Source organism: Actinia tenebrosa, unplaced genomic scaffold (assembly GCF_029948245.1).
Source record: "Actinia tenebrosa isolate PJP-AT-01 unplaced genomic scaffold, QUT_ActTen_1.0 PGA_scaffold0__85_contigs__length_37466705, whole genome shotgun sequence".
NCBI lineage: Eukaryota > Metazoa > Cnidaria > Anthozoa > Actiniaria > Actiniidae > Actinia > Actinia tenebrosa.
This window is the reverse complement of record NW_028292569.1, coordinates 30744373-30765949: the sequence shown is the minus strand read 5'-3', so window position 1 is coordinate 30765949 and position 21577 is coordinate 30744373. Positions and strand designations below refer to the sequence as shown.

General features: G+C 38.7%; 5 protein-coding genes and 1 long non-coding RNA gene across 8 annotated transcripts; 4 read left to right on the top strand and 2 right to left on the bottom strand.

Moving 5' to 3' along the window:
* Window positions 1-80: 80 nt before the first annotated feature.
* Window positions 81-1372, bottom strand: LOC148914063 (5-hydroxytryptamine receptor 2A-like). The gene has a single exon (XM_089025954.1). It carries the CDS (start codon window positions 1152-1154, stop codon window positions 81-83), a length of 1074 nt encoding a protein of 357 aa, XP_088882080.1. The 5' UTR covers window positions 1155-1372.
* A 1315-nt stretch (window positions 1373-2687) lies between these two features.
* LOC116300425 (dopamine receptor D1.S) lies at window positions 2688-5532 on the top strand. The gene is made up of 3 exons (XM_031709299.2): window positions 2688-2980; window positions 3409-3926; window positions 4021-5532. The coding sequence occupies exons 2-3, from the start codon at window positions 3602-3604 to the stop codon at window positions 5220-5222; spliced, it is 1527 nt and encodes a 508-aa protein (XP_031565159.2). The 5' UTR covers window positions 2688-2980; window positions 3409-3601; the 3' UTR covers window positions 5223-5532.
* An 892-nt stretch (window positions 5533-6424) lies between these two features.
* LOC116300426 (histamine N-methyltransferase-like) lies at window positions 6425-8540 on the top strand. Its single transcript, XM_031709301.2, has 2 exons — window positions 6425-6471; window positions 7149-8540. Exon 2 carries the CDS (start codon window positions 7386-7388, stop codon window positions 8454-8456), a length of 1071 nt encoding a protein of 356 aa, XP_031565161.2. The 5' UTR covers window positions 6425-6471; window positions 7149-7385; the 3' UTR covers window positions 8457-8540.
* A 3956-nt stretch (window positions 8541-12496) lies between these two features.
* Window positions 12497-15033, top strand: LOC148914062 (histamine N-methyltransferase-like). The gene has a single exon (XM_089040374.1). The coding sequence runs from the start codon at window positions 12995-12997 to the stop codon at window positions 14063-14065; it is 1071 nt and encodes a 356-aa protein (XP_088896500.1). The 5' UTR covers window positions 12497-12994; the 3' UTR covers window positions 14066-15033.
* Window positions 15034-16842: 1809 nt separating this feature from the next.
* On the bottom strand, window positions 16843-18278 carry LOC116300428 (uncharacterized). The gene is made up of 2 exons (XR_004197600.1): window positions 17806-18278; window positions 16843-17427 (listed from the first exon to the last, which is right to left on the bottom strand). It is a non-coding gene; the product is annotated as an uncharacterized LOC116300428 (long non-coding RNA).
* LOC116300427 (histamine H2 receptor) lies at window positions 17324-20749 on the top strand. 3 transcript variants are annotated; one of them, XM_089040365.1, is made up of 4 exons: window positions 17324-17462; window positions 17563-17675; window positions 19029-19558; window positions 19745-20749. In XM_089040365.1, exons 3-4 carry the CDS (start codon window positions 19060-19062, stop codon window positions 20737-20739), a joined length of 1494 nt encoding a protein of 497 aa, XP_088896491.1. In that variant the 5' UTR covers window positions 17324-17462; window positions 17563-17675; window positions 19029-19059; the 3' UTR covers window positions 20740-20749. The 3 variants fall into 3 exon arrangements, with proteins under 3 accessions (XP_088896491.1, XP_088896487.1, XP_031565162.1); XM_089040361.1 differs by adding an exon at window positions 18268-18382 and having other exon boundaries at window positions 17419-17675; XM_031709302.2 differs by having other exon boundaries at window positions 17419-17675.
* Window positions 20750-21577: the final 828 nt, after the last annotated feature.

Below are 21577 nucleotides of genomic sequence, written 5' to 3'. Positions count from 1 at the left end.
CAATTTAATAATAATCTTATATTCAAATATCAACTTAATAATCTAATACTAATCTAATAAATATTAATCCAATATCATATCTAAACTATGTTGGATATTTTACTTCGCGTTAGTTCTGAGATGCTCTCATCCATCGAACAATCACTTGTCGTATTTATCATCTTCAATCGACTTGATGTAAAGCTGATGGAACTCATTTTAGCGACCAGTCTCTCCCGGTTCTTTTTGTTGCAACACACAAATCCGCGCATGCGCCGTGAGGTACGTTGTAGAGGTCTCTTGAGGCGTTTATTCAGGTACCCATATAAATATGGATGAACTATACACCCAAAACATACCAAAGACATGCTAGTGATGTAAGCCACCCGAATGAACTTCCCAGTAAACATTGCGAGCACCAGGCACCCAATGTAGATCACGTGACACGAAGAAAACGAGACTATAGTCAGTGCGAGGACTCGTATGTTCTTCGTGAGTCGTCGTCTTTTGCTCGGAATCGTTCGGCGATACATTGAATCTTTGCTGTAGAACTCGGCTGGTAGCTGTAGGTTGTTCCTGTCTTGCACAAAATGAGCTACCAGGACAGCATTGATGGCAAAGAATGCCGTGAATGGAATGCCAAGGACTGCAAACTGTGCAGCTGCTATTTCTCTGGGAAACATACAGGCTGAATGACACTTAAACTCCTCTAGAATGTTTGACATCGATTGATAAACAGTCAGGCAGCCTGCATACAAGACAGAGATAGTCCACGTTATAGATACAATTATGGTAGATTTGTTCTTGGAAAAGATCTTGGTGTAGTTGTGTTTGAATAAGATGACACCGTAGCGATTGATAGCCACCAAAAGCAATGCATACAAACTAGAACATGTAGTTAACTCGGTGATAAACTCCCGTACGAGACAAGCAGTTTTGTTGGAGCCAATGAGCAGATATCCTAACATGATTTCTACCTGCAGAAGAGGAAAAACAATCGCTCCTTGGACGATACCACAGAATGCAAGATTAGAAATGAAAATACATGAAGCCACACGGAGTTTCTTGTCTCTCACAAACACATACAAAATGGCGCCATTGGCGAATACAGAGATGCTGAACACGAAGGTAAGTAGAAACGAACTCGTTCCCACTATAATTTGGGTGGTATCCATGGTAACACGATAAACTGATTGTAGGTGTGTGAGAGAGTATATTCTATATTCTATATGTGCTTAGTTTGATCAGGTTGTTCCTGAAACTTTAGCAGCTCGAAGGAAGAAAAATGGAAGCTTCAGGATACCATGTGCTTTATACTCTAATGCACATGCAGACCTGAGCATTCTCACGATCATACCAGTGACGTATTTGACATTTTTTGTACGCTTTGGGATCTTCGTTTCAATAGAAATTCAACAAAAGAACAAAAACAATTGCACTAGTTAGTACTATAGGTTGCTATCAATAGACGTCACTTCCGGTAATAGCTCTTTTTTGATGGCTTGTAGAATCCTGGAGGTTGTTTTGATCTCTTGTTTTCTGGTTTGATGTCGTGAAAATAGTCAAATACAATAGTTTGAGGACTTATTTTGATATGTTTTGACTTAGCATCCGCTAGTTGCCCCCCAGTCAACCGCTAGTTGCCCCCCAGTCAACCGCTTGTTTGCCCCCCAGTCAACTCCAAAAAGTCACGTGATTGATAGTAAGCAATTTCGTACTGTTTTGAGGTACTTAGCGTGGCTCTCAGTACTTAATGAAAACAAAGATAATTTTTCCCAAAGTTTTTGCCGACTCTACTGTCATAGTAAAGTAGCAACACATTGCTACCTTAAATGGAGTTGGTATGGGAAAGTGTGAAAAGCGCACGGCACAAGTCAAGACAGCGACCGTTCCGGGGTTGAGGAAAAAGCTGAGTTAAGTTGGCATTGCAGTGCATTGTGGGACTGTTTTGGGGGAAGAAATAGACGCCATCTTGAAAATATGTCCGATCCTCATTTAGATGTATCAATGTGAAACTCTCCTGGCCAAAAAAAAAAAAAAAAAAAAAAAGACTGGCAAAGTGACAAGATCAAACAATTTTGCGAACTGACGTCGATTTTTCCGCGTTTCTTGATAAGACTGTTTCTTTTTAATTCTAGCTCCTGTTTTTCCACTTATAGTATTGATAGCAATATAAATTAGGTATTTTGGAAGGATTAAGTGGTTTTAGCTCGTCTTCCTGTGAATTCCATGAATGACACTGGTGTCCTGTAGACTGCCTCACCCATAAAGAGATTGTTTCCATTCTAAACACATTTTGCATCACGAGCATATTTAGTGTACAAAATAATAATAATAATGATGTACATGATGTCTTTCCAGATAGTTTCAGGTCTTTTAGATTATAATATTACTGGCCATATTGATCAACCAGATAAGATTACTCCAGTATAAGCAAACTAACGGTCACGTAAAGCTGTAACTCGGCCCTGTTGAGATAAAAACTCGAACTAAAGGAGCTCTCAAATTCTAGAAAACAACATCCTAGAGTGCAAAGGTTTCATTCTGTTGGTATTTCGAGTGCTTTACCCTTGAGTCTACACTCGCTCGTCACATGAAAGCCTCGTCAATATCTGTTTTCTGATTATGTTACATTATGTTACCTGGTGAAATCCCTTGTCCTTTGTCAGTATTAACTAGCATTTTCTGATCTAATCTCAGTTTAATCTTAATTCTAAATGGATATTCGCTTCAAGAGTTGAGTTTGGCTTCTCCGCACCACGTAGCAGATGTAACTTTCCCCAACATTGGAAATTTGAATCGTGACGAACTTCAAAGGGAGAAACGACCAAGAATGATTGTCTATTGAGATTAAAAATAATTTCGAAAGTGCGCCCACTGCGAAACTAGTTCGAAACTACGAATACTGTCTTGAGTCAGTAACGAACCGAGTATAGTTACACATCAGACGAGCTGATCGCTTTACCTGACCGATATACAGTTTCATCACTCGGCCCACAAGGTGAGTAAAGGCATCTCTCTGATTTTCAAAAAAAGACGAAGAAACGCTACTAATTAAAGGTAATTTGGCGCGCAGTGGGGGTTAAAATAGGTTAATGTTAGTTCATGAAAATTCCTGCATGTCTTGAGAGCGACTTGACATGACAAACTCGCCTGAATACCGGGGACTTGGTTAAGAATTATTCACTCAGTATATAACAAATAAAGAATTATTTTTTATGTCGTCTCAATTATTTTTATTACACCCTAAACCAAGTCATAGTAGAAGCAAGTTAACTGTGTTTGATTAGTGTTGATACAATAGTATGAGGCTCTTGTTAATTAACTGCGCGAGTTTACTTATCGAGTTTTATCATCAAGTTTACAGATGTCATCTTCCGATAAACAAGTCTTATTTCTCCCCCTGATTGAAAACATTTCTATTTTCAGATAATGACGTCATCTGACATTCAGAACACAAGCTTTCTGTCCCCACAACACGGCCAGATCGTCCTGGAGCTTGGTGCCAAACACGTGATTTTGTCAATCAGCCTCGTTCTCATTCAATTTTTTGCTATATTTGGAAACACGATGCTGTTCTTGGTAGGTCTACCGTAAACCCCATTTGCGCACGCGCACTAATATGTTTATATTGAATCTAGCGTTTGCAGACTTGGGCGTGGCCATTCTCTGCATGCCATTCTCCGTGATCACCTGTGTACGGCAGTCCTGGGTGTTCGGTGACGCTCTTTGTCAGTTCAATGGTTTCATTAACATCACGTTCGCCATGTGTTCGCTACTCACACTGACTGCTATTAGTATAGACAAGTACTTTACTATCGTGAAACCGCTGGACCGAGTAATGACGAGACAGCGGGCGCTCCTGATGCTGGCAGTCGCGTGGGTTGAACCCGTGTTGTTTGCATCGCTGCCACTTACTGGCTTCACACGATATGAATATAAACAAGGTTAGCAATTAAAACTTGTCATTCAGTGTGCTTTGAGTGATTTGGTTTTGACGCTATGGTTTTAACTTGTATTGCTACTCTGCTACTTTTCTAGGAAGTTCTCAATGCGGTGTACAGAACCCAGTCTCTCTCGCACAAACCATACACGCAGGACTGGTATTCCTCGTCGCTTACGTCATACCGCTAAGCATCATGGGATTTGCTTACGTCAAAATTTACAAAACAGCTCGACTTCACAACCGTCGTATGAGCCACACATCGATGACTACAAGAGTATCTACATCTAGATCAATTCAAAACCAGATCGCTTTAACTATCTTCATCATGCTCATGGTGTTTATTATTTGCTGGACGCCTTACTTCATTTACGTGGCTTACATCACAGCTAATCACGTGACTAACGATCTAACAGGTGACCTTGGACTGGCAGCTTATTGGTGCGTGTTCTTGAACAGCGCCTTGAATCCTTATATCTACGGGATTCGTAATCCACATTTCAGGGCAGCATTCAAAGAAGTTTGGATGTCTGCAACTCGTTCTTTCTGTAGCTTATTCAGTAACGTCAAAAAGAGGGGATATTCCAACTCTTCCACTACCGTAACAAAGACTTCCCAGGCTTCTCCTAACAACAACGTATCGTCTCGAAGTCCGAGTGTTCTGCTAATGTGCAGTTCCCAAATAGCGCATACCGGAAGTGACGAGAAATCGGAAAAAGATGTGGAAAAGGGATGCAAAGCTCAAGAAGATCACGACTTGCCAGAACATTCAGAATTACAGGACAAAAGATCGGATTACAAACCTGCCCATAAAACCGTAGAAAACCAGCTCAATTACAACACTCCCCTGATTTCTCACATCAACCAAGGATTTGAGGACAAGGATTCTTGCTGTCATGAATGTTCACGAACCATAAGAGAACAAAACATACACAACTGTGATGACCACTCGTTACTAAGGCAACAGTGTGTATCTCGAAACATACCACACGGCTCTTCACGGCGTATGCTCAGACCTCACACGCATCCTCAAACTAAGCCTTGTAATCGACTAGACACTCGAACTGAATTCAAAATGGCTACGCACGTGCGCATTCAAAGGCGGTGTACGCATGCGCACAGGAAAAGTACTGGGAGAACCAATCAGATGATAGACATAGGGCCACGTGGGTTTAATATAAATAGTCACGTGAATGCATCAGATAGCGGAACTTGTCAAAGTCAACTGAGCTGTAAGATTAGACAATCAAAGGAAAACAGAAAAAGAAGAAAAATGCACTGGATTGAGACGTATTTGTAATTATGTTTCCTCAGTATGTTGATAATGACCACGGTTCGAAACTAAGGCCCCGTCCACACGTATCCGGAAATTTTTGTATCCGCAAATTATTTTTTGCGGATACGAAAATGTTTGCGTCCACACGCAGCGTATTCGAATCGTTTACACCGTCCACACGTATCCGTTTTCGTAAAATTTGCGGATACGGACACAAAAATTTGCGGACACGTGTGGACGCAACCTATATCCGTAAAAAACAATTGCGGATAAAAATTGCGCCTAAGCGACTCCAATGATCAATACTTGCCTAATTAAAGCTGGAATGACTTGTGCTTCTTCTTCTTCTTCTTCTCGTCAAGAGTATGGATCTTAGTACTGAGACTGATTCGATGTTCTTTGGATTCAACGAAACCAGAAGGTTATGAACTTCTGACGAAACTCATTTCCATGTCAGAATGACCTATCGCCTATCGCCTTTGGCGATGACAACGTTTGCATTAAGTGTATGTTTGACTTGTGTTATGAGTAATGAGTTGAAGACTCGCACAAAGTACTTGGCTCCAAAAGAACTTGTTTACAAAATATTGAGCTTAAATACGTAAAGCTGTCCTTATGGCGAAAGGCCAAGAACCGTTTTTCTGTCCTGTCCGTTTAGGGTGAACTAGCATTCCTATATGGAACTTAAGGTGAATTTGATTAACCATATTAACTCTGGACGGTTGAATATTACTGACGTAAGAAGCATCACGCGGTCGCGTTGTTGTTGGTATAGTACAAACAGAGTCAAGTACGGACGGCCGTTAAAGAAGTAACACTCATAGGCTATTCAAACCGTTTGACCTTTGGAATGAAAACGTCTGCATTACAACAGCGAACGAAGGAGCACGGACGCAAGATAAGTCAAACAAGTATAACGTTGATTTAATCCAAATAATCGAAGGGGAAAAAAACCTACAGAAATCCAACCACATTCGGTGTCCTAGTGCCCTTGGCAGAGCAAAACAATTGTATACGTATTTTGCTGCAACTGATTGTAAAATATGGGGAGGATCTATCAACTTCAGGAACAATTGGTCCTCCGTAAGGGAGTTACTTATGTTATTTTGCATAAGAAATTCTTCTCTAAGTTTAGAGTATAGAGTATATATGCGCCAAACACTGCGGTGGTGGGGGTGGGGGGGGGGGGGGGGGGGGAGGGGGAACTAGCATTCCTGGAAGAGTTAGACGTCACCTGGCAGTAGGTCTTCAAGATCTAAAGGCATGAGTAAAAGTAAGTCGTTAGATTTCGAAAGACTGTGATAGAGCTACTAATATACATTTTTTTAAATATCCAAATTCTATCTAGCAGTCCGTTGAACTCCATTCCGGATCTTAGCATAAATATTATTATATGGTAGAGGGTCTGTCGTCAAGCGATCGTCAAGCCCGTTCTCTAGAAGAGATCGAATTACATTTTGCTTAGTTTGGCTAGAAAGGCAGGCTAATCTTTGTCCTTCCTTCGTTTACCTATATTTGTAAATCGATGGACATTTTCTAAAAACAAATTGTCATTGACGAGTGAGCCAGAAGGTGTTTTAGAAATTTATATTCATCATTTTATTATTCTTAAAAACAAAATGAAAGCCCCAATAAACTTATGTGTACATCAATTTTATTTGTAGTAGTTTTTAGAGCCAAAATACCTTTTGAAATATAGCATCATTATCGGAGTTGAATCAGCTTGCAAAATATATTTAAAAGTCGCTGCCATGGAGCTAGCCTGCGTTCAGCCGGTATAATTTCCTCAAAATATTTCGAGGAAATTAAACCGGTTGAATGCAGGCTACCATGGAGTAGGTTGGGGGTGAGGAAAACGAAGGCCGAAGACCCCGGAAAACGAACGATCAATGTTGGTAAAATAATCTCTTTCCAGATTAATTCTAAAATTTAATTCATGTTTTTCATCAGTGAGGAGCTTTGCACACATCATCGCGACTTTCGAATGGCTTTCCTCTAGCTCGACCAATCACAGTGGTCAAAACGAAAACCTACCTCATCCTATCACAGTGCTGTGTAAAAAAAATTCAAAACTCGCCGCCCCAGTCTCTTGCTCGTTTCTAAACTGGCCAATGGCAGCGGAGAAAAAGACACGGGAGAAATCCCACGTGATGGGGAAACCAAACGTGATCAAAACTTTGCAATTGCATGCAATTAAGTCATTTGAACACGCTCGCTCATTCCAATCAAAGTTTCGGGAACGGCCGTTGTGCGGTTATTGCAGTAGCGATGAATTCTTTTACAATGAATACGAAAGAACGTTACGCAGAGAGCTTCAAAATCTTTCGACAAAAATCAGGAGAACTTGCTCATATTGTGAACATCCTAAATGGTTGCCTTGGAGGCATTCTATTGAGGCGAAACTTCTCCCCAACGCAGGGCCGCCATCAGCTCAACGTACTGAGTGTTGGTAGTGGATCAGGAGAGGCAGATATTGAAATCTTGAAGATTTTGAACAAGAAAATGGTGCAGGAATCAGAAGGTTGTCAAGAAATAAAGATACACAACTGGGTTGTTGAGCCAAATAGGTATTTCCTTGAAATCTATGAAGCTGCCATCGAACAGCTACCACCATCGTGGCTTAAAGAAAAAGGGGAAGCAGAAGCAGAACAGCACCAGAAGAAAGAAGGAGAAGGAGAAGGAGGAGACTTGGTGGAGGAAGGATCCGGGGAAGTACTTTTTAAGCTGTTGAATATCACTTTTGAGCAATTCAAGGAGACAAATGCTGACAAAAAGTTTGATATCATTCACTTCGTACATAGTTTTTACTATATTGACATGGAACAAGCTCTAGTTCATTGTATGGGGAAGATTCTTCATCGAAATGGCTTCGTCATTTGTATTGTTGGAGATCAAGACAGCCTTACAGAAAAGGTCATTGATAAGGTTAACAAAGTTGGTCAAAGTGACAACGCCACACAATGCAAGGAACCAAATGCCGAGAAAATCAAGAAGATTGCTGAGAAGCATAAGTGGAAATGCGAGCATCATACATGTGCGTTCAAGTTTGATATTTCAGAAGTTTTCGACGAACAATCAAAAACTGGGAATCTCCTGCTTGACTTTTTCACTCATACTGTCGATTTTCGCTTTACCAGTAATGAAATTATTGTCCAAGAAACTTTGGACCTTATTAGAAGTTTGAGCTTCGTCGAGGATAGAAAGTATTTTGGATCCTTGATTGAACACATTTTGTTCATTTACAGCCACGATAACTAGAATTAACTCAGGAGCTTATTTAAAAAAGAATTTGTAAGGGGAAATTAAAAGACATTTAAACTAAGGGTTTAATCAATGACATTTTAGCTCTCTAATAATAATAATAATAATGATAATAATAATAATAATAATAATGATAATAATAATAATAATAATAATGATGATAATGATAATAATAATAATGATAATAATAATGATAATAATAATGATAACAATAATGTAATAATAATAATAAGTTTGTAAATCATTAAAAAAAAATAATAATAATAATAAAGAATATTTACATTATGTACTTTGTGAAAATTTAAAGAGAAAAAGTTACTATTTACAAAAAACTAGAAAAAAACAAAATGAAAAACAAGCATTATAAAAAAGTCTAAAATTATCTAATATCGGCAAGGTTAGTATTAATGCTAAAGTCCAATAGAAAGTCACTTTCGTTGTTCTTATAAAAAGGAGTGCGGGAGCCTCTAATGCATGTAATTACAGCTTTCAAAATCTCAAACGACAACTTTGTTCTAATATATGTTATTGTGTCAGAATAGCTTTGCCCAGTTTTGTTCGCCAGTTTATCCGCTAGAGTTTTTAGGAATAATAATAATAATAATAATAATAATAATAATAATAATAATAATACGGTTAACAACCGCATACAAGAGCAAGTGGATTAAGACTCCTTCAAGTTGAAATTTAGCCAATAAAGCACCATTTACACCTACTTGCAAGAACGTTGTCATACAATATTAGAACACTAGTAATTTAATGAGAAAGGAATACATTAAAAGACAAAAGAAAAAGTTCAGCTTCAGTGATCTTCTTTTGTTTTTTAATATAATTCCTATCCCACTCTTGCAAGTAGGTACATATAAGAACCAGTTCAGCCTGATAAATAATGAAAATAGGTCCTCATTTAAAAATAAAGGGAGTACTTTAAGTGATTTTCATATTTTTCTTCTCCAAAATATACCGGCAGCCCTTTCCCTCTAGTTATGACTGGTTGTAAAAACCTCATTAATAATTCATGAAGGAAACACAATAGAAATCATGACCATGAAGGAGGTTTTATATCTAATATAGATTCGTCTTCATTTGCATAAACTTTAACCTTGGATTTTCTCTATCAAACTTGGTTTATATCGTAAAGAATTCAGTACAATATGAGAACATACATCATGAGTTTATTAAGCCGTTCAATAAACTCGCAGATCGTGGTTTTTCAGGTCTAAATCCTGATAAAACACTCCTGCTCATTTATTCAACACTACTTAAAGAGGCAGTGTCACATTATAATACATTGTATGGAGTTTCCGATATAATTTTGCAACTATCAATTTAAACTAGCTATTTGTCTAGCTTAGCCAGTACCAAAAATCTGTCATAATCCTTAATTTGCACTAAATTGTAATCATTTCAGTTTTGTGTGGTACAAATAAAGTATATGTGTGTGTGTGTGTGTGTGTGTACGTCGTCTCAATGACCTTTCCATTTTATGACCAGTGGAGGACATACCGAGCGACGCTATTAGCAGCCTTCAGGAAAAGTACTGGGAGAACTAATCAGATGATAGACATAGGGCCACGTGGGTTTAATATAAATAGTCACGTGAATGCATCAGATAGCGGAACTTGTCAAAGTCAACTGAGCTGTAAGATTAGACAATCAAAGGAAAACAGAAAAAGAAGAAAGATGCATTGGATTGAGACGTATTTGTAATTATTTTTCCTCAGTATGTTGATAATGACCACGGTTCGAAACTAAGGCCCCGTCCACACGTATCCGGAAATTTTTGTATCCGCAAATTATTTTTTGCGGATACGAAAATGTTTGCGTCCACACGCAGCGTATTCGAATCGTTTTCACCGTCCACACGTATCCGTTTTCGTAAAATTTGCGGATAAGGACACAAAAATTTGCGGACACGTGTGGACGCAACCCATATCCGTAAAAAACAATTGCGGAGGTGGGCCTAAGCGACTCCAATGATCAATACTGGCCTAATTAAAGCCTTTCTTTCAAGATTAATTTCAGCCAACTTAATTTTTAACTCTTGGATACGCGAAGCGTAGAAACAAGTTTTTGTAAGGGGTCTGAATATGCAAATGTGTCACTAACTCACTATGGCGTTCATTGTATGGGGAAGATTCTTCATCAAAATGTCTTCGTCATTTCGGTATTCTTCTCGGAGAAGACAGCTTTGCAGAAAGGGTTATTGATAAGGTAATAAAAGTTGGTCAAAATGACAACGCCACCAAATGCAAGGAACAAAATGCCAAGAAATCATAGCCTCCTTTGCAGACGTCATTCGTGTCGGTCTCTTATTCCTCCTCCACTAACGTGTTAGTGGGGGAGACCGACACAAATAGCTTCTGCAAACGAGGCTAAGAAAATCAAGAAGATAGCTGAGAAGCACTAGATGAACAATTAAAAACTGGGAATCTTCTGCTCGACTTTTTCACTCATGCTGTCGATTTTCGATTTACCAGTAATGAAATCATTGTTCAAGAAACTTTGGATCATATTAGAAGTGAGCTTAACCTTCGTCGAAAATGGAAATTATTTTGAACCTTGTTGAACTCATTATGTTCGTTTACATCCATGATAACTAGAACAAAAAAGCTCATTTAAAGAAGAATACGTAAGGGGAAAAACGGTCTATTAAAGGCTTTTAAACTAAGGGTTTAATCAATGACATTTTATCTCTCTACCCATATACAAGTTTCTTCACAGTGGTGATCCATTCACAGACAACATTCAAGCTGAAAGATGTAGATAAATTTATTTACACATATTTCAAAAAACGTTGTCATCGCCAAAGGCGACTAGGTAATAAGCGATAGGCGAAAAGCGATAAGATGTCATTCCAAGATCCAAGAATAGCTGGAATGACCTGTGCTTCTTCTTCTTCTTCTTCTCGTCAAGAGTATGGACCTTCGTGCTGAGACTGATTCGATATTCTTCGTATTCAACGAAACCAGAAGGTTATGAACTTCTGACGAAACTCATTTCCATGTCAGAATGACCTATCGCCTATCGCCTTTGGCGATGACAACGTTTGCATTAAGTGTATGTTTGACTTGTGTTATGAGTAATGAGTTGAAGACTCGCACAAAGTACTTGGCTCCAAAAGAACTTGTTTACAAAATATTGAGCTTAAATACGTAAAGCTGTCCTTATGGCGAAAGGCCAAGAACCGTTTTTCTGTCCTGTCCGTTTAGGGTGAACTAGCATTCCTGGAAGAGATAGACGTCACCTGGCAGTAGGTCTTCAAGATCTAAAGGCATGAGTAAAAGTAAGTCGTTAGATTTCGGAAGATTGTGATAGAGCTACTAATATACATTCAAAATATATAAAAACATTCTATCTAGCAGTCCGTTGAACTCCATTCGGGATTCGTAGCTCTTAGATGTAATCAATATATGCGCCAAACGCTGCGGTGGGGGGGAGGGGGGGGAGGGGGGGAACTAGCATTCCTGGAAGAGATAGACATCACCTGGTAGTAGGTCTTCAAGATCTAAAGGCATGAGTAACAATAAGACGTTAGATTTCGGAAGATTGTGATAGAGCTACTAATATACATTCAAAATATATTAAAACATTCTATCTAGCAGTCCGTTGAACTCCATTCGGGATCCGTAGCTCTTAGATATAATCAATATATGCGCCAAACACTGCGGTGGTGGTGGTGGGGGGGGGGGGGGGGGGGGGGGACTAGCATTCCTGGAAGAGTTAGACGTCAGCTGCCAGTGGGTCTCCAAGATCTAAAGGCATGAGTAACAATAAGTCGTTAGATTTCAAAAGATTGTGATAGAGCTACTAATATACATTCAAAATATGTGAAAAAATTCTATCTAGCAGTCCGTCGAACTTCATTCCGGATCTTAGCATAAATATTATTATATGGTAGAGGGTCTGTCGTCAAGCGATCGTCAACTGAGCACGTTCTCTATAAGAGATCGAATTAAAAAACAAAATGAAAGCTCCAATAAACTTATGTGTACATCAAATTTAATTGTAGTAGTTTATAGAGCCAAAATACCTTTTGAAATATAGCATCATTATCGGAGTTGAATCAGCTTGCAAAATATATTTAAAAGTCGCTGCCATGGAGCTAGCCTGCGTTCAGCCGGTATAATTTCCTCAAAATATTTCGAGGAAATTAAACCGGTTGAATGCAGGCTACCATGGAGTAGGTTGGGGGTGAGGAAAACGAAGGCCGAAGACCCCGGAAAACGAATGATCAATGTTGGTAAAATAATCTCTTTCCAGATTAATTCTAAAATTTAATTCATGTTTTTCATCAGTGAGGAGCTTTGCACACATCATCGCGACTTTCGAATGGCTTTCCTCTAGCTCGACCAATCACAGTGGTCAAAACGAAAACCTACCTCATCCTATCACAGTGCTGTGTAAAAAAAATTCAAAACTCGCCGCCCCAGTCTCTTGCTCGTTTCTAAACTGGCCAATGGCAGCGGAGAAAAAGACACGGGAGAAATCCCACGTGATGGGGAAACCAAACGTGATCAAAACTTTGCAATTGCATGCAATTAAGTCATTTGAACACGCTCGCTCATTCCAATCAAAGTTTCGGGAACGGCCGTTGTGCGGTTATTGCAGTAGCGATGAATTCTTTTACAATGAATACGAAAGAACGTTACGCAGAGAGCTTCAAAATCTTTCGACAAAAATCAGGAGAACTTGCTCATATTGTGAACATCCTAAATGGTTGCCTTGGAGGCATTCTATTGAGGCGAAACTTCTCCCCAACGCAGGGCCGCCATCAGCTCAACGTACTGAGTGTTGGTAGTGGATCAGGAGAGGCAGATATTGAAATCTTGAAGATTTTGAACAAGAAAATGGTGCAGGAATCAGAAGGTTGTCAAGAAATAAAGATACACAACTGGGTTGTTGAGCCAAATAGGTATTTCCTTGAAATCTATGAAGCTGCCATCGAACAGCTACCACCATCGTGGCTTAAAGAAAAAGGGGAAGCAGAAGCAGAACAGCACCAGAAGAAAGAAGGAGAAGGAGAAGGAGGAGACTTGGTGGAGGAAGGATCCGGAGAAGTACTTTTTAAGCTGTTGAATATCACTTTTGAGCAATTCAAGGAGACGAATGCTGACAAAAAGTTTGATATCATTCACTTCGTACATAGTTTTTACTATATTGACATGGAACAAGCTCTAGTTCATTGTATGGGGAAGATTCTTCATCGAAATGGCTTCGTCATTTGTATTGTTGGAGATCAAGACAGCTTTACTGAAAAGGTCATTGATAAGGTTAAAAACGTTGGTCAAAGTGACAACGCCACCCAATGCAAGGAACCAAATGCCGAGAAAATCAAGAAGATTGCTGAGAAGCATAAGTGGAAATGCGAGCATCATACATGTGCGTTCAAGTTTGATATTTCAGAAGTTTTCGACGAACAATCAAAAACTGGGAATCTTCTGCTTGACTTTTTCACTCATACTGTCGATTTTCGCTTTACCAGTAATGAAATTATTGTCCAAGAAACTTTGGACCTTATTAGAAGTTTGAGCTTCGTCGAGGATAGAAAGTATTTTGGATCCTTGATTGAACACATTTTGTTCATTTACAGCCACGATAACTAGAATTAACTCAGGAGCTTATTTAAAAAAGAATTTGTAAGGGGAAATTAAAAGACATTTAAACTAAGGGTTTAATCAATGACATTTTAGCTCTCTAATAATAATAATAATAATAATAATAATAATACGGTTAACAACCGCATACAAGAGCAAGTGGATTAAGACTCCTTCAAGTTGAAATTTAGCCAATAAAGCACCATTTACACCTACTTGCAAGACTTTGTCATACAATATTAGAACATTAGTAATTTAATGAGAAAGGAATACATCAAAAGACAAAAGAAAAAGTTCAGCTTCAGTGATCTTTTGTTTTCTAATATAATTCCTATCCCACTAAATCGCTAATGTTCTATTTTCGTATGACAACGTTCTTGCAAGTAGGTACATATAAGAACCAGTTCAGCCTGATAAATAATGAAAACAGGTCCTCATTTAAAAATAAAGGGAGTACTTTAAGTAATTTTCATATTTTTCTTCTCCAAAATATACCGGCAGCCCTTTCCCTCTAGTTATGACTGGTTGTAAAAACCTCATTAATAATTCATGAAGGAAACACAATAGAAATCATGACCATGAAGGAGGTTTTATATCTGATATAGATTCGCCTTCATTTGCATAAACTTTAACCTTGGATTTTCTCTATCAAACTTGGTTTATATCGTAAAGAATTCAGTACAATATGAGAGCATACATAATGAGTTTTTTAAGACGTTCAATAAACTCGCAGATCGTGGTTTTTCAGGTCTAAATCCTGATAAAACCCTTCTGCTCGTTTATTCAACACTACTTAAAGAGGCAGTGTCATATTATAATACATTGTATGGAGTTCCCGATATAACTTTGCAACTATTAATGTAAACTAGCTATTTGTCTAGCTTAGCCAGTACCAAAAATCTGTCATAATCCTTAATTTGCACTAAATTGTAATCATTTCAGTTTTGTGTGGTACAAATAAAGTATATGTGTGTGTGTGTGTGTGTACGTCGTCTCAATGACCTTTCCATTTTATGACCAGTGGAGGACTTACCGAGCGACACTATTAGCAGCCGTGCAGCTTACGATCATGAGTGAATATCTAGTACATTAGTGTTATGCCTCTAAATTGAGATAGGCTTTTGAACCAGGAGACAATCCCTTACTCTTACATGAAGAATTCAACGAGTTCTTTCATTTAACCCATTTACTGCAGGTTAGGAAGGGTTGGGAGACAGGCCTACGTTTTGAAGACTTGAGAGTCTAACCATTTCCAGATCAGGTAATTACAAAGGCAGCACCTCGTATGCATGTTTCTCCTGGGGATTCGTCCACAGACAATATCCAAGCTCTGAAAGACATAGATAGCTTTATCTATCCTCGACATTTAGAATAAGTCGAAGACTCATTTAAAATACATTAGAGGAATAATCAATAGATTCAAGACTCTGCGGGTGTGATAGAGGGTGGACAGGGATGCCTTGAAGATAGCGTACCTGGTAGTGAATCTCCAAGATGTGAAAATAAGTTGCTAGATTTCGAAAGATTGTGATAGAGCTACTAAAGTGCAGTGAAAACCAATTTAGATATGAAATTTATAACAAAATCATCAAAAATATCCAAATTCTAACAGGCCGTCGATCCATTCCGGATCAGCATAGGCATTTATTTCTATATTAGACAAATGTCGGCAAGCGCGGTTTCATCGTGTTATTTACGTGAGTAAAACACGTTATTACTGCTGATAGAGGCTCTGACCAGTTCAGACAAAAAAGTAATTACAAAAAAAGATGTAATTACAAAAGCAGCCTCTCGTATGGATACTTCGAGATCGAATTGAAGTGTTTAGTTCGGCTAGAAAGACACGCTTATCTTTGCTCGAGACTTGTCTGAGAATTGCTTGGCTAATTATAATGTTAACCGATATTTCATTGTAAATCGATGGTCATTTTCTAAAAGAAAATTCTCATTTACTGAGCGGTGAGGTTGAAGTCATTTCGGAATAATACAAGATCGGTGTGGTCAAAACATACATGCGTTTTAGAAATTTATATTCATCATTTTATTATTATTCTTGAAAAACCAAAATGAAAGCTCGCAGAATAAACTTATGTGTACCTCATTTGTAGTAGTTTTTAGAGCCAAAATACCTTTAAAATATAGCTGCCATGGCGGATCAGGCAAGGGGTGGTGAAAACCAAGACCTGAAAAACGAAGACCACGAAAAATGAATGATCAATGTTTTTGATAAAAGAATTTGTCTGCAGATTAATTTCAAAATTCAATTCATGCTTTTCAACAGTAAGGAGCTTAGTTTGCACACATCATCGCGACTTTCGAATGGCTTTCCTCTAGCTCGACCATAATCACAGTGCTGTATATAAAAGTGTCCTGCTCAAGCGAAACCAGCCAATAAAGGAGCTTTAACCCATTGAAACATTCACACTGAAAAATAAGGATTATAAAATAAAATAGCTCTTAGTGCGATATCAAAGAGCACTATAAAAAAAAATTTGTTTATGTGACACTAGACTGATTTAAAGCCATTCCCCCCTCCCCCCAAAACATTTCTCTTTGCGATAAAAAAAACATTCAATTACACATGTTCAGTTCGTTAGAAGGTTGCCTTGTTTCAACTCGTGATTCTAAAAGGTTTTCATCGTGTTATTCACGTGAGTAAAATACGTTATGACTGCTGACAGAAAACCTGACCAGTCCAGACAAAAATGTGCTATCTGTCACTATATATCAGTTTTATTTTCGAGTAAAAAGGGATATAAAACTGCAGAAAATAAATATTTCAAAGGTGAAATTAAATATTATATACAAATTTATTATAAACGAAACATGCTGAAAATAATCACAAATAATCGCTGTTACAGGACGATACAGAACGAGAGATAGCAACAGGTTAACGCTGTTTATTTGGGACATTTAATCGGGTTATCAGGACCATTGCATCATCGGCAGAAAAGGGGTTTCGTGAGGTACTGACACACATTCACTCTTTTTTTCTCTTTCTCTTTCTCTTTTTACTTTCCGTTTCTAAAATGTGTATGCTTTTCCTACAGGTCATTCTTTTCTTCTCACACCACCGGAATTTTTTCGTTGCAGTCATCTGACATTTGCTGATAGAAGCCCATGTCATGTTGACTAAAAATCCTTCATCACAAGAATATCCTGTTGACTTTCTGCAAACATTCTCGTATTCCATTCATCGTTTTCTTTGTTTGTATTGTTTTGGAGTTCTTAATACCATTGTTTCGTAGGTAATTATAATCCGGCAGCGTTCTGGGAAATAACGGACGAGGGGCTTCAGTATACATCCTTCTTGTACGACACAGCATGATCTTAGTATCCTGAGAAATCCTGCCACGTATTGCACGAGTGCTCTGGAGGAAGAGAACAAGCAACATTAAACCAGCTGGTAACTTGATCTGCAGTTGAATCCTTCATAATTCCATTGTTTTGTCAAGATCTGTTAAAGTGCAGTGTTTTACATGACATTTTGACATATATTCAAGCAGCTCTCACGATAGACGTTTTACATACTGCATTGTGCTCTACCATATCTTGTCTCTTGTGGTCACTCACAGACAGGCTCTCACAGGGAGTTGGTACATTTATAACGGATATTTCGGTAAGTTTGATGGAGTAATAATCTCTAAAAAACTTTGATAATCTTGCTCGTTGAGCCTTTGAAAACAACTGCAGCGTCATTTTGGATGTTATTGCACAGATTACTTCACAATACATGATAAATTCCTTACCTTCCAGCTATCAAATAACGACACGAAAAACACTTTTTGGATTAAACTTCTAGTAGAAATTGTTTTGAAGAAATTAGAGAGTCTTTCTAATCGTGTTCGCACAAAAAAATCCATCGTTAGTTGATCCAACTGCAGTGGAATGCGGTCAGACCCTGGAGCGGAGTGACCACACAGTACCTAATTAGATTACATGAATTACCAGGGATTACTGAATGTATAACAATGTATGCTTGCCGTACTGAGCTGTACTTTTGCAAGGATTTCTCGTGGAAATGTTAAATAGATAATAAATAATTGGGGAATTCTCTGCGCAGATATGGCAGCTGAGAAAAAAATTGTACAAAATTAGCTTTGCTAGTAGTTTTTGTAACTTGTTGATAGACAACTGGTTTGATCAGTTACGAATTTACTTTACTTATCTGTGCTCAGTAAAAATCGTGTTTATTCCTCTTTGAATATTAGCTTCGAAGCCGGCAAGCCCCACTGGTTCTAAATATAGGTGAACAGTCATTTCCTCAACCCATTTGACTGTCGTTGGTGGCGGGAAAACCCATTTTAGTGTTAACCGGTTATCAAGGTAAGACGTCTAGCCGAGATCCAAACGGCAGTGAAATGGCTTACAGCTAAAAGATATCCAGTACAGAAGACATGCAGAACATTTCGTTTTTTGTCATTCGATGATGGCCCTTTATTACGACCGATGAGAAAATTTGATTTCAAAATCATTTTCTCGTGACGGAAATAAACTGATTTACGGATTTAAAAGAGTAATAACATTTAATTCACCTGCAATGAGAGCAAGTCTCGACTAGTATCTATCCAAGTGCATTCCCGAGGGAATCATAAAACTATAAATGGCCAAAATGACAGTCATTCCGCTTCAGATAGCTCAGTTTCCAAACAGATTAGGAATTCGAGAAGATTTCCCGTGTTTTTTTTAAAGCTATTAATAGAAATGACCATGAATACTTTAATATCCTCTCTGAATCGTGTAGGTAATGTGATTGGATGATGCCCGCATGCTTGCTCGTTCTTTGATTGGTTAAAACAGAAACCCATGCGCATTAATATAAGATTAGATGTCTTGCGCTTTCTCCTACCCTTTGATTGGTCAAAGCGAAAGCCTGTGCTGTGATTGGCTGTTGTGAACGTTCTTGCCTTTTGATTGGTTCGCAGCAACGCAAGTCTAGCTTGTTAAAGTTCCCTTTTTCCATTTCTTTCAGTTTTTTGTTATCCAGTAAAAGACAAACCACAATGCATAGCAGCAAGAACGACACAAATCCCGTTCCCATGGAAACGATGTATAATGACGTAGAGCACGTGTTCATGGCAGGCACCTTGCTGATCATCATGGTGTTTTCATTGGTGGGGAATATTACAGTCTGCGTGACTGTTTATCGAAAGCGCCGACTGCGCACGCGTACAAATGCATTCATCATCAACCTCACATTTGCCGACCTCGGCGTGGTCACCCTGTGTATGCCATTCTCGTTGATCACGTGCTTGAGCCACAATTGGACGTTTGGTGACGGCATTTGCAAATTGAATGGGTTCGTCAACATAGTGTTTACCCAGACGTCTTTGCTGACGCTAACAGCCATCGCTATTGACAAGTATTACTCTATTGTGTGGCCGTTACGGCGTGTGATGACGAAGAGGCGAACAGTTGGTTTGATCGCCTGGACGTGGATACAGCCTGTTATCATTGCTTTAGTTCCCTTTACTGGGATAACACGCTATCAGTTTAAACTAGGTGAGTTTTATTTAAGAATATACACAGGCAATTTTTCTCTTTTTAGGATCTGTAGTAAAAAAATTGCACCTTAATTTTGGGTTTTGTTGCGTGTAAACCTTGAGATGCCCGCGCAATGTCATACCATATTTGGATGGTACTTTAATCAAGTGTTCTAAAGATCCGTCGTTTTTCATTGTAACACAGGTACGACCCAATGCGGTCTAGAGTTCCCCAGGACACTCCATCAGATCATCTACGGCGTGGGCGTGTCTGTTATTGGCTACTTTGTGCCGCTAGCAATCATGGGATACGTATATTCCAAGATTTTTCATTCCGCCAAGCAAAGCGCACGACGAATAAGCCGCGTATCTTTAACAAGCACTTCCAGCGTCAACTCCTTTGCAACGCACAGAAAAGTGGCCGTAACAGTTTTGATTCTGGTGATTTTATTTTTCGGTTGTTGGACGCCTTACTTTACCTACGTCATCATATTGATTTCTTATCCTTCACTGACGTCACACCAACACGTCATGTCGCTTGGTAAAGCAAGTTATTGGATGGCTTTCCTCTGCTCTGGTTTAAATCCTTACATCTATGGAGCTCGCAATCCTCAGTTTAGAAAAGAGTTCAAACTTCTTCTTTGCTGCCTTTGTCCTTGTTTTGCACCGCGCCTGAAGATGAGGGGTTGTAGTACCACTTCCAGTAGCAGAGGATCATGGGAAGTTAGTAACGAGTATAACCCTCTGCGTCGAGGAAACACCCCTACACCCTTCGAATCACCTGTTGCCTACCCAAAGAGAGGCTCGTCTTTTGACTTGACGGCACATCTGAGAAATATAGCGGTTCAGAATAATGATTTGGGTGATGGTTATTTTGTTGAAAGTAACCATGACGACTCTATCGATAAACCAGAAAGTGGTAGTAACCATGACAACTCGTTAGGCAAACAAACAAAACGGCGACAAAGTTCTCTCAAACTGAGATTCCAAGACAACACGAGTTTTGTCGATTTGCCAAGAAAAGAAAGTGACAGCGAACACAAAGACCAGCAGTCAAGTAACCATGGTTACGATGAACCTTGCAAAGAAGTGAACATTTTGTCATTTTGTAATGATATCACAGACGGCTCTCAAATGGTATCAAAACGAACAAATGATGTAAACAGATATAAAAGAAAGTGGATAGAGAGTACGCTGTAGGGTGGGGAAGGGGGAAACCAGAGGGGGAGATAGTGGGAAGGAGGAAAAACTAAAGATGGTAAAGTTCTCTATGAGAATCACTAGTGTAAATATATAAACGGTAAATTATTTTACGTACGTTGTAGGGTGGGGAAAGGGGAAACCAGAGGGGGAGGTAGTGGGAAGGAGGAGAAACTAAAAATATCAAAGTTCCCTATGAGAATCACTAGTGTAAATATATAAACGGTAAATTATTTTATCAAAGTTTTGTGGATGTTAGAAGTTGTTTTGCTCGCAGTTTGATAGTTGGGCGATCATCCCATGCTGAGAGTTAAATAGAACAGGAGTGATGTAGCTAATTGTAGGTGTCATCTTTTTGTTTCTTGCAGTTAGAAATATTGTCGTAGTTACAGCAAAAAAACCTCATTTGTCCATAGGTTTAAGAAATACAAAAGTAAATCTTTATCAGACCAACTGATTCTCTAATTTATTTATTCCGCCTTCCCCTCCTATTTCGAATTCTTTCTTCCTTCTTTCCTTCCTTCCTTCCTTCCTTCCTTCCTTTCTTATTAAATGGAGTAAAAACTCTTGTCATAAAGCTGTTCCCAGACAGCTTACGCTCGATTTTTTCGATCGAGATTCACTTCTCAATTAAGCTTTTAAATCTAATAAAAAATGGCCAGGAAAAAAAAAATCTTATTTGGACAAGATGGGATTCGAACCCATCAAAAGAAATTTTAAAAAATCGATTCTAATGTGCCATACCCCCGAGACATCCGCAGAGCTGGGGCGTCGTATGGACTTCGGACCTGACGGCGATTAAATCCTTCTGCCCTTGGGTGCACGAATTACGCAAGAA